This window comes from Dioscorea cayenensis, chromosome 7, assembly GCF_009730915.1.
Source record: "Dioscorea cayenensis subsp. rotundata cultivar TDr96_F1 chromosome 7, TDr96_F1_v2_PseudoChromosome.rev07_lg8_w22 25.fasta, whole genome shotgun sequence".
NCBI lineage: Eukaryota > Viridiplantae > Streptophyta > Magnoliopsida > Dioscoreales > Dioscoreaceae > Dioscorea > Dioscorea cayenensis.
The window spans coordinates 25,182,827-25,195,893 of NC_052477.1; the positions used below are offsets into that span (position 1 = coordinate 25,182,827).

The following is a 13,067-nucleotide window of genomic DNA, read 5'->3' on the forward strand; positions in this document are numbered from 1 at the left end:
TACGATAAAAATTTTAAATTACAATAAATTGAATATTAAAATTTAATGGGGATTTTTCATAAAAATAAATAAAATTTCCCGCATGTTAAATAAACGAAAAAGAGGAAGTGTGAAAGGAACAATATTTCTCAATAAAATGGAAATTAAAAAAAAAAAAAGAAGAATATCATTTCCCTTCCTTTTGAACCACCTCCATTATGTCTCCTTTTCCAAACATAATAATAATGATTTTAAAGAGAGAGAATGTCTTGCAATAAGGGAGTGCCACTTACTCACCAACCACTTCAATGGTCTTATTTATCGTCAACCTACAGAGTCAACCATTTTGAAATTTAAAATAAAGTTAAAAAAAAAAGTAAAGAAAAGTAAAAGAAAAAATCAAACACTCTTTGTCTCACTTGTGGGTTCTGTTTAAACTAAACTACCTTTGAAGGTACAACATAAACCCATCACTCCCCTTTTTCTCACGCTTGCGCTCACGCTTCTCAATCCCCAATTCCACATCTCTGCTTGCATTTCTCGGTCTTCTTCTCTGGAAACCCTAACCCTAGTTCATCGGAAGCCCCTCGACGCTGACGGGGATTCATGGACGCCATCTCGGTCCGAACCCTAGCGCTAGTCGTGGCGGTTCTGGTGGTCCTACTACCGCCGGTGAGCCCTAACTCAGAGGGGGACGCGCTGTACGCCTTCCGGCGGAGCCTTTCTGACCCGGAGAACGTGCTTCAGAGCTGGGATCCGACGCTTGTGAACCCCTGTACCTGGTTCCATATCACCTGCAACCAGGACAACCGCGTCACTCGCTTGTATGGCTCGTTGATCTTTTATATCTTTTTATTGGGGATTTTTTGGGTTTGGGATGGATGCTTGTTGATAGCCGTTGTGTGTGCGTTGGGGAAAGTTGATTTTTTGACAAATGTTTGTGATGTTGATGAATAGTGCGATTTTCGATTCTTTTGGAAAAAGTCTAGCATCTTCCTTAGCTTGCTTTGCCTTGATTTATTGTGCTAAATGAATCTATTGAATGTGTGTTTTTATTGGCATTTTTGAATTTTCATTTGTGGTATTGAAGTTTTCATGACTTCCAGCTTTTCTTGTTAGGTTTGTTCCTGATTTGATGTTGAATCTTGTGTTTGTTTTTTGGTAGCTTGCTGGGTCTTGGATTCAATTCCGAATAGAAGATGTATATTTTATGTCTGATTTTAATATCTTGTAGCTTGGATTCAAATCTATTTTTAAAGATTAGCATTTGGTGGCAAACTTCATTCTGATGCTGAAATGCATATTGGCCTAGTTATCATTTGCACTAAGAATCTTAGCTGTCGAAATTAATAAGATGTTTTGAGTAATCTTCTCATTATTTTTAAATTTGAAAGCTATTGAGAGCCAGAACAACAGATTCTTTGGGTTAAGTTTTGGTTGCTGTGTATTTTGACTGCTAAATATGGCCAAGTTGGCTAGGAAATCTACTCATCTAGTGATTGCATTATCAGTTTAAGGGTTTACTGGTGCTCGAATTATTGGAAGAAGAAATTGCAGCTAACGTCATAATGAAAGAAAAGTGGAGAAATAGAAGATGGAACATAGGAGTGAAAGAAATTTAATAAAATCATAACGAGAGGGAGAAGTATGGAAAAGGTATAGAAGTGAAGAATGAGGGAGGGAACATGAAAAAGATGCAGAGAGCGATAAGGACTAAGAAATATAGATTATGAGTAACTCTATCTAATTCTATCTGAAAAGATGAGGAACTTGTGCTGTATTGATCAGAAATATGTTTATTTTGCTTATTGCTGGATCCCTTTTTCCCTTTGTGCATGAAGTCTAACTGAATGTCTGGTTGGTGATGGACACAACTTTTATATATTGTGGGTTACCCTACCTGTTTCCATCAAACGAGTGCTGTATTGATCTGAAATATGTTTATTTTGCTTATTGCTGGATCCCTTTCCACTTTTCTGCCCCTCTTTCCATGAACCCCAACCAAATGTCTGGTTGGTGATGGAAACATGTGAGACATGATTAAGCATAATGTTTGCAGTAGAGCTTTTTCATATTTGTACTTGCGAGGTTGTTTGATATCTTGTTGGATAACTCAAAAAGGATCTCGAGAATGGAATTTTACTTATAGTATAGGGCTGCAATGTGATGGATCTTAAAGAGACATAAGATTGTTGGAAAATTTAATGAATGCTGCACTTGAAAATTGTGAAATTTCCTGAGTATTAAATTTAATTTGATTTATTTCACTTCGGGAGAAATCTATGTTTAATTAATTTAGTTCTTTTGAATTCCCTTTTGTACCACACAAATGTATCACTTAAATATCCCATTACTGAAAAAGAGCTTGATATGTCTGTACGTAGTCTTTCAAGGCAATTAGTTGCCACCAGTTTGGGGACTTTTCCTTGTCTCTTAATGACCTTTGGTCATTTGTCAACAAATTGGCCTTGAGAGTTGGGATTGGGCTAAAATATAAACAGTGTGTATATATATACAGTTTCTCTCTCAAAGTTTCCTGAAATGTATATTTCTTTAGAAATGGCAAACTGGCATATACTTGAAATTTGAAGTCATGAATTTTGCTTAGAATTGCAGTGGTTTCCTGGTCCCTAATACCCACAAAAAAAGGATCTCATTTGGTTCCCTGGTTGACCAAACAAAAAAATTGTCATCTGACTCATCCCATTGTGGATGAATATGTCTAATTATAATTATGTTGTTAATTTATCTTGTCCAAAGTGCATTGTAATATTGCCTTGTTCATTTGAAATTTTGTTCTATCCTTGTTTTTGATTTTTTATCTACTGATTCGCATTAAATAGGTTCTCATGGTACAATGTTTTCATCACCTGATTTTACTTTATATGCAGGGACCTTGGAAATTCTTATTTATCTGGCCATCTTGTGCCTGAGCTTGGAAAACTTGAACATTTACAGTATCTGTAAGTAACTCCATGTTTTTATGCAGACCAATTCTTTATTACTTCATGGTAATGATTTTCCTATGCTGAAATAGATTGGCCTTGGGGTGTTAACTCTGATATAACATTGGCTATTGATGATACTTATATTACTTTCTTTTGTTGTGTACTTCTGAGCCTGCCTTATAGATATTATGGTCATGATTTAGGCTTATATGTTGAATTGTTCTCATGGATCAAACTAGATCATTGCCTTACTTAAGCTTCTATATTCATAGTCTAAACTGTCTGGACTCATCTGAATCCAGTCTTTCTTCAGTGGGTTTCTCTCAGTAATCCAATCACTAAAACTCCTTACCTCTTTTGGGATTCTAAATTATGTTTTTAATTGCTTTTCAGCAATCTTCATCTTATTCGATGGATGGTGCTATTATGATTTATGACCTGAAAATTGTAGTTATATACATACAGATAACATTCTAAACTTGCTAGCTCTGGCATACATATAAGAGTTTTTGAGTTTCCATCGGAACTGGCAAGTTTATCATGTTATCTGACCTAATTCTGTTTTGTTCAAGTCTCGACTGAGTCGCAAAGCCACTTAATTAAACAAGTCTTCATATTAATAATTATACTTAATGTTTAGAACTTTTGGTATTAGTCTTTGGGATTTATCATTTAAAAACGGTTTTGATAAAATTATATATTTCGAGATTTCATATAAATTATGAAATGTGTATTTGGGATGGGTATGCTTAGCTTGGGTAATGAGAACATTGATCTTGGGATTGGGATGTATGCATGGATGGTTTGTTATTTACTGTTAACTTTTGTTTTGTTTTGTTTTTTGTTTTTTTGCTTCTTCCTTTTTTGTCTTGGGAGGTAAGTCCTACCAAATGAAATTAGGAAGTGTTTCTGAATGCCCTTATTGGTAATCTCACACTTTAGAAGCACTTTCACGTGTAGAGGCCAGACATACATGTGTACAGCATAAGTGCTTAAATAATTCGGCATCCAAACATTGAACTGCTGAACTTACTCAAAGAGCACTTGTGTCTCTAACGCTTCTGCAAATTATAAATTAAGCGCCTATTTTATAAGTGAATTCAACCGGGCTTTAACTTATTGTTATTTTTTTAATTCCTCTAATTCCTAATTAAGCACATAGTCAAACGGGCCCGTTCCCAATTCTAACCAACAGTGCAGATCATTAACCACTATGATGGTTTTGAACTTCAAACTCTTTTTCCCCCATTCCAACTGCCACTACATTCCAATCGCCATGCAAAACTTAGCTCTCATGTTCTAGTTGTTCGTGTGAGAAATAAAGCCAATCTTGGTCCATGTATGTCTCGCTTCAATGCTCATTTTAACCCTTTTCTTTGCCTTTCTGTTTATTTTCATCCATTTAGCTGTCACTTGGCAAATGAATTATTTTATCCATTTAACCAAGGCAAAATATGCTTGTTAGTTTTCAAAACAACTGGTGCTTATCTTTTACTCGAACATTTTACTATTTAGACATGTTGACAAAGTGAATTGAATGCTTATCTTTGTTATTGTAGTCCTTTAATGCTGGAGTAAATATTATGCTGTTTTCCTTTCTATTTTGTGTTTTATCTATGGTTTTTGTGCATAATTTTCTACTTACATGAGTCATCTTTTTTTAATCATTCTAACTGATACAGGGAGCTTTACAAAAACAACATTAAAGGGACAATCCCTGCAGAGCTTGGTAATCTGAAGAGCCTTATTAGCTTGGACTTGTATAACAACAACATTTCAGGAACTATCCCTCCGTCATTAGGGAAGCTGAAGTCCCTGGTATTCTTGTGAGTTTGAATGATTTTCTACACTACCATAATCAATATGATAGATGTTCATGATAATTTAGTCTGTTTTGTTATAAGAAATTCACTTTTAAGCACTGTTTCTTAAAAATTATAGCATATCAAGGGCATGCACTTGTTGATATGAAGCTACAGTGCACTCCTATTACATTTTCCAAGATTGCAGAGTAACCTGAATAATTTGCAGTTTTGGACATTGACAACATCAAAAGAACTGATATTTGTAATAGTGTAATACAGATAGGAACTACTGTCTTAAATAGTATATTGTGCTTGAGTCTATTGGCAACTGCCTTAGTTTATTTTCTCTTTTTAACATTCTCCTTCTAAATGCTTTTGCATGTTCTTTTATTATAGGCGGCTGAACGATAACCAGTTATCCGGGTCAATCCCAAGGGAACTTGTTGGAGTCCCCAGTCTGAAAGTTGTGTAAGTGCAATTTTATTCTATTTGCATTTTCATATAATTCAATGAGAAAATAAATTTGCCTTAGTCATTTATATGATATTCTTGTTTGGCAGTGATGTTTCAAACAACAACCTTTGCGGGACAATACCTACTAGCGGACCTTTTGAGCACATCCCATTGAATAAGTAATTCTTTTGCTTGGCTTCTTTTTATTGCTCTTGTATGTTTGGATACCCCATCAGTTCTTTTGATAGGCATGCCATTTTGAATGCAACCAAATTTTCGGTTCATAATTGCTATTTAATTTGTTTCACACCATTAGAAATTTGAATTAAATACAGCATGTCTAAAAATTAGAATACAACAATTACACAAATCATTCTATTGCTGCTAACTGAGTTGGTGGATAAAATGTCCTCTCTTAGTAAACTAGTAACACTTGTGAATTATATGAAGGTCTTGATATTTTTATTGGATGATAATTTCCATAGTTGTGTATTACATACAACATGCATTCTTTTATCCGAAGTGCCACTACATTCAACTTACATTTCATGTTTCTGCACAACGTTGTGCCTATGTTTGCCTTTTGGTGGTCATGTGCAGTTATGGAAGGATTTCCAGCAAGATATCATAGATTTTTTCCCCTCAGAATTTGATCTTTTGTGCAGTTTTGAGAACAATCCTCGGTTGGAAGGTCCGGAGTTATTGGGTCTTGCATCGTATGATACAAACTGCTAAATGGTGATTGATGACGTAAGTCACTGCTCGGTTCCCTCTTGATATTCTAAATAACTAGAATATCCACTATATATGACTCTAGATTGGATCCTTAGTTGTGATGTAGTTCTACCTTGCAGCTATTTGTCTCATTGTATTTGTAGTTCATAGATTGCTGCTATCTTGTAAAATATGTGTGGTGAGAAATACTTGGTACCGTAACTTAGATTTTCAATAAATCGTAGACAAAACTAATGCTAGATGAACTAGCATGTATCAATCTTTATCTTAAAAGCTTTATTTATCTAAGAATGTTTTAGCTCTATGATCTTTTCTTTTCTCAGGAAGATAAATTTCTACAACCTTGTCTGCATTCTTGTTAGCTTTTAACTGTCTGAATATTTGTAGTAACAATGAAATGCAATATGATAATTCTTATGTCCAACTACTGCCCTGAATGTGTAGTTTATTAATGAAAAATGCAAAAAGTAGCCAGACAAACCTGTCCAGTTGCCTGTTATTCTTAGGGCATCTTCAACCCAACACCTAAATCCTAAATTTGGGTAGAAGATGCTCAGAAAGACTCCAACCCAAACTCAAATCTTACTCCAAATTTGGGCTAGAATAAGAACCTCAAATTCATCACGCTTATCGCAACCTCAAATTCTAGTCCCATTTTATTTCTTATTTTTTTAGTTATATTTTTATTTTTTTATTTTTATTATTGTAATGGAAAATATAAAAATTATTAATCCATTAACATAATTATAAATAGTCATTTATAATATTAATTTGTGTGTAATCAATTAACAATCAATAATAATTATTACTCAATCATAACAAAATTGCAATTATTAATATATAATAAATTATAAAACAGAATAGTTGAACTTTTACTAAAAACAACCCTTAATAAAAGCTAATACAATATGTAGTTGACGAAATTAAAAACTATTCCCAGAATCATCGACTTCGATATTATCAAAATAACTCCAACTCGACTGACGACGGAGCATGCTATTGCTGAAAACGCCTTTTTCGGACAATCGTGTCTGGTCGATCGAATATAGCACTAATATCAGATTACGATAACGCTCAAGTCCCGAGTTAATATCTTTATTTTCTTCTTTAAACTCTTTTCATAGCATTTTATCCGTGATTTTTCTTTTTCAACATCTCCATAAGTCGCTCTGCTATCTTCTTACACCTGCCTATTACGCATATAAGATCGCCTTGATTTTTCAATTTAGTTTTTGTTTACGACGGACGTCAGCTTCCACCACTCACCATCTGTCACTCGGGATCAGGAGAATCATCTTGTGCCGCGCATCGAGATTTCAGGTGTTGCACATTCCGACTCGCGAGGAGAAAATCAACGCCCACAGCTTGATGCCTGAGTGATCACGTGCTTTTAAATCTTTCAGGCCCTCGCCTGTCCCACACATGGCTCACACTGCAGTCTGAGACTTTGATCAGCCCATTGTCACTCTGCTTGAGCTGAACCGCAAAAACCCTTGCACGTTGCTCAAAAGTACATAAGCTCGATGAAGAACTGCAAAGATACATTTCAATAGTCTGATCCCAGCATCGCATTTAATCCCTAATCTGCTCTAATCACATCCATTCATTTTTGGTATCCTTTCTATTGCTGAACTGCTCAGAGAATCTAGATGACACCATCATCTATTTTTTCTCTCGCGCATGTCTTCAACCTGGTGAATGTTTTTGGTCTCGGGTGGAAGACAGGTATGTAGAGAAAAAAAATAGTAATTGGGTGTCCCGTAATGCGAATTCTCTGAAGAAACAAGTTCAAGCAATAGAGAAGGATTGTCGAAAATTGAACACATGTATTCGACAAATTGAGAATTTAAATCTTAACGGTGCTTCAGATGAAGATATTGTAAGTATATCTTTACAAATCTTGCATACAAACTATGTATTATATTTTTTAACTTGACATTACAAAATTTTGTAGTTAAACCAAGCAAAGTTGTTGCTAGGACAAGATCCAAAATACCAAAAAGGTTTCAAGTATGACCATGTATGGGATAAGGTAAAAAATTTTGAAAAATTTAAAGACCACGTGATCACTCCAAGGCAAATGTCAAGAAAAGCATGCCGTTAATTTTCTCTCCTCTGAGTCAGACAATGCAACACCTGAATCTTACTCTGCAACACAAAATGAATTCTCACAATTTTCAATTAACTTAGATGATGATAGTGGTGGAAACTCTTTCCAACGTCCAGTCGATGTGAAAAAGGCTAAATTTAAAAAAAAGAATCAAGCTGATCTTATATCTGTAATGGGCAAATTGCAAGAAGATAACCGACAACTTATGGAGATATTGAAAAAGAAAAATGCAGATAAAATGGTTATGAAAGAGTTTAAAGAAAAAAATAAGATATTAACTACAGACTTGAGCATCATCACTAATCTTAATATTCGTGTTCATATTCAATCTGTCACTAATCTTAATATTCGTGTTTATATTCAATCTGAACAAATACGAATTATGCAAAAAAGAGGACATTTTCAACGATCACTTTCTTTATCATCAAATTTATTTGGAAGCTATTTCGATAATATAGGCGGAAGTGCTAGTGATTTACCAAAAGATTAGTTTTTATTAAGGTTATTTTTAATAAAATTTCAACTATTCCTGTTTTATAAATTTATTATATATTAATAATTTTATTTATTAATTAAATAATTATTATTGATTATTAATTAATTACACACATTAATATTATAAATAACTACTTATAATTATATTAATGGATTAATAATTTTATATTTTTCATTACAATAATAAAAAATATAATTATAAAATAATGTGGAATCTCAAATTTGGGGTTGTAATAGTGTGATCCCAAATTTGGGGTAAGATTTGGATGTGGGTGGTGTACTCTACATTTAAATTCCGGGTAAATTTTTTAGTAAGTCACTAAACTTTGGTTCATTCTCATTTTGATCAATGAACTTCAATTTGTATCAATTTGGTCACTCAATTTTAATTTCATTTCACTTGGTGGTAAATCAAGAGATTTCAACCTCCAAATGAATGATGTAGCTCTTTTTCGACGACGCTGACACCTCAATAGACTTAATAATGTCACAACGAGAGGGACTGACTTAGATTTTTTTAGATACTACGTAATCAATCTGGGGTCGAAATCCTTGATTTATTACCTATTGAAATCAAATTAAAGTTGAGTGACCAAATTGATACAAATCGAAGTCTCAGTGATCAAAGCTGAAAACGAGCCCAAAAGTTTAGTGACCTTCTGAAAAATTTACCTTTTAAATTCCATTCTAAATTTAAGATTTGGGTGTTGGTTGGAGATGCCCTAGATACAGCTGGAATAGTAAAGATGGTTTGAAAGTGATATATATATATATAGAGATGATCTCTTTCGTCAACGCTCATGCATTCGTAATCGTGAACGTTGATACGGGGCCGCTGATTTCAATCCAACTACCGCACACCATTTTACGATCAGCAACATCGCGCATTATTCATAAGACAAGAAAAGTTTTGACGCACTGATTTTTAATTTCAATCATCCAATCAATCTCAGCACAGTAATTGAATCAATCACAATCGTCCAATCTTATTAAAGTTACTATACATCATCTGCGGACGTTCTACGAACGTCATATATATATATATATATATATATATATATATATATGTCATTATTCATCGTATCTGTTTATTATTGATTCAAATATTTGGACCTCATGTACAGCAAATATGGGCCATGCTTAGGACAGCTTTGGTGTTAGTACTAATCAATCACCAGTCATTTCTGCCTTTATGTCTTTCATTTCATCTGATTTTTTTGTTGTCATATTCATAATACCATCCTTAATATTTGATTTATTAGTTAATAATTAAAACTTTGGATGTATAATAATAAGTTAATAACATTACCATTAATTGTAAATTTTGTCAGGATTCTTATAGAACTTTAAAGTAAAAAACCAAACGCTTAGGGAGGATCATATATCAGATTATTAAAAGCACTTGCTGTCAGGACTACAAAACATATTTTGCTAAATAAACTACAACGGATGTGATAAATACATCAAAATCATTGACCATATAATCTTTATTTGGCTTATTTGCTATACAGTATGCCAATACGTCAGGGAATCTTTATATTCATGCTTGCCAACGAGTCACATGTGATATTCAATGTATATTCTCATTATTTTAATTTTGTTTTTTTCTTTATATATATTCCAAGATGTCACTTTCATCCAAAGAATTATGACCGTGCAATTATTTCAAGGGACAGAAAAGATTAAAGTAAAATGATAAAGAAAAAGAAAGTACTACTTAAGTACTTTATATATGTATATAGGATTTTTTACTTGTATATCCCTGTAAAATTATAAAATTACTTAAATATCTTTATAAAAAATAATATTTACTTGTATATTTTTACAGATCAATTATATTTGTTTATATGCTCTTATGGTTAAGTTGACTTTTAATAGTGTTAAATCAATGGATGGAATAAATGTAAATTATCAAAATGAGTTTGCTTATTTACACTATTAATTTTTTTTTTATTTTATAGACATTATTTATTTCATTCAGCAAATGATCATTATGAGTTTGTTAATATACTCATCAAATTTTTTTTATTATATTTTATAGATTTTAAATTATTTAAATTATAGATAACCAATGTAATTTTTTTATATACGTTTTAATTATTTTTTAAAAAAATTTAAAAATGATTAAGAATCATGAATTTTTGAATAAATTCATATTTTTAAAGTTTTTACAAACATCTCTAAAAAATTTTATATTATCACATGCTCTTTATAAACATAACCTAGAAATAAGTAAAAATTACGACATGTAATAATATATAACATAATTTCATACACCTACTCAAAATATAATCACATGAAATTTATGAGAAAGAAGTCCAATAATTTTTTTTTTGAACATCTATCACATATCAATTTTTTTACCATCATTTCTCAAAATGATAACCATAAAATTCTTTAAAACAAATTACATCCAACATCAACCTTTTTAACATCAACTAAAATAATACATATGTTTATTAATGCAAAAGTACATTAATCTTCTAAAAAACAACAATCTCCAAAGAACACAAATAACAACCTCAAACTCTATTCTCAACATCAACCTAAAAAAAACATTATCCTGAAAAATGAAGATGAATTTACAATTAGAACTTAAAAATAAATGAAATCATTATAGGAAAGACAACATAAAGAAAGAATGAAATTCATAATCAATAACTAATAAAAAATGAGAAAATGAAGATATATATATATATATATATATATATATATATGTTTAAGTATCAATTGTAGAATATCCAACTCATTAGTTTTGATCCTCCCTCCTAATTTTCCTAGACCTCCCATTTTTTTTTTATTGTTGGTGGCACATAAACATGGTATCTTCCCCTTGATCTTGATCTTCCCCTAAATAAAATATTTCTTTTGTTAAAAACGAGTATGACATGAATGTATTGAAGCCTCTAACTAAATATTCGTTGCTTACCTGTAGACTTGTTGAACACTAGATGATGTTTGGCCTGTCGATGATGAACACGATTGGGAGGTTCTCTGAGTAAGCTCCGGCGACGGCGTTGATCACACTGAGACTTCTGACTGTCAAGTTAACGGCACATATGCAGATGCCACGGCGTTGGGTGTAGCCGGCGTTGAGATGATCCAGTAGGGTTAGGTTGAAACCTCTGGGGATGATGTAGACGTCTCTGACGCCGATTTGAAAGAGTCTGTGAGTGAGATGGCGTGGCTTGAAGGGATTGGTGAGAAGGGAACTAACATATATAAATCTATTTATGAGATGTGACCTTCCCCTAATCAAATTATGATCAAACCTTGCAATTATGCTCTGGGATAGAACTGGTTAATTTAAAAAATTAAAGCAATTGAAATGACTTAATTTTGATTAATTAAACACGCATGCCGATTCCCCACAATTCATCTTAAATTGTAGACAAACATATATGCATGTGTATATATCTATATGTATATATATTATTATTATAATATGTGAATGGTATTGTGAAGGTTTACTTTCGGTTTTTCTTTAAAGTATTACTAAGGTTTTGGAGTGCGTGGGGGTGTGATCCAAGATTTGTCAAGTTGTGTAAATAAATAATATATATATATATATATATAAATACATTATACATACAAAGGATGAGTGTGAGAGAGTAAATATTATTTTAAAGTTCCTTGCTAAAAATATATAGTCATTACAATATCAAACACGTATGGTAAAAAAAGGACATGAAGAAACACGTAATTGATAGGAAAGTCTAGAAAGGTAGCCTGGAATCTAGGGTCGAATAAGTCAGACTTGCCCTCCACGTGATAAACTGCATACAAAATAGCAAAATAAAGTTGCATGGGAGTAAAAAAAAAATTTTCTTTTACCATGCTTTTGCTGTTACCTTCAGAGCTTATAACCATCAAAGAAATTTTTTTAATATATTAATATATAAAATTATTATTTTTATACACCTAATAAAGTTGCATGGGAGTATCAAGATAATAAACAAGACTTGCTATTTTTATAAAAGTATTAGATAAAATATTTCTACTTTATCAGCTGTTTTTAATATAAAATACACTTTAATTATTAAAAAAAAAAAAATTAAATTTTAAATTTTACAGCTTCTAACAACTATTGCCCAGTGCAATGGGCTGTTATTTAATCATGATCAATAATATTGTATAAATATTATAAAAAAAATTGTCCATTAAATCACATTAGGGAAGGATGTCATTTCTTTGTTTTTATAATTGCATGTTACAGTAGATCTATTAACTTGATTTAGTTTTTAAATATTTCATAAAGTACACATAATAGAACCCTAATTACATCAATTTTTTGATAATCTTTTTATGAGTTGATGTTTATCGTCTTTTGCCAAAAATAAATAAAACACAAAAATGCATTTAATAAATTAACCAAAAACAACAATACTAATTTACCAAAAATAGACACTCTCTATAAAAGCAGAACAAAATACCAATGTTTTAGTTCAAGTATAATTTTACGAAGACACAAGTGTGATTTCAATTTCTGGTAGGGTCATATGCGTAAAAAGCCATTTTTGTTTTAGTTTTTTTTTTTGGGGG

At 32.0% G+C, this 13,067-nt stretch overlaps 1 protein-coding gene across 1 annotated transcript; it reads left to right on the top strand.

Annotated features, from left to right (window-relative positions):
* Nucleotides 1–475: 475 nt before the first annotated feature.
* On the top strand, nucleotides 476–6,224 carry LOC120265420 (leucine-rich repeat protein 1-like). Its single transcript, XM_039273320.1, has 6 exons — nucleotides 476–803; nucleotides 2,871–2,942; nucleotides 4,610–4,753; nucleotides 5,129–5,200; nucleotides 5,293–5,364; nucleotides 5,851–6,224. The coding sequence occupies exons 1-6, from the start codon at nucleotides 586–588 to the stop codon at nucleotides 5,918–5,920; spliced, it is 648 nt and encodes a 215-aa protein (XP_039129254.1). The 5' UTR covers nucleotides 476–585; the 3' UTR covers nucleotides 5,921–6,224.
* Nucleotides 6,225–13,067: the final 6,843 nt, after the last annotated feature.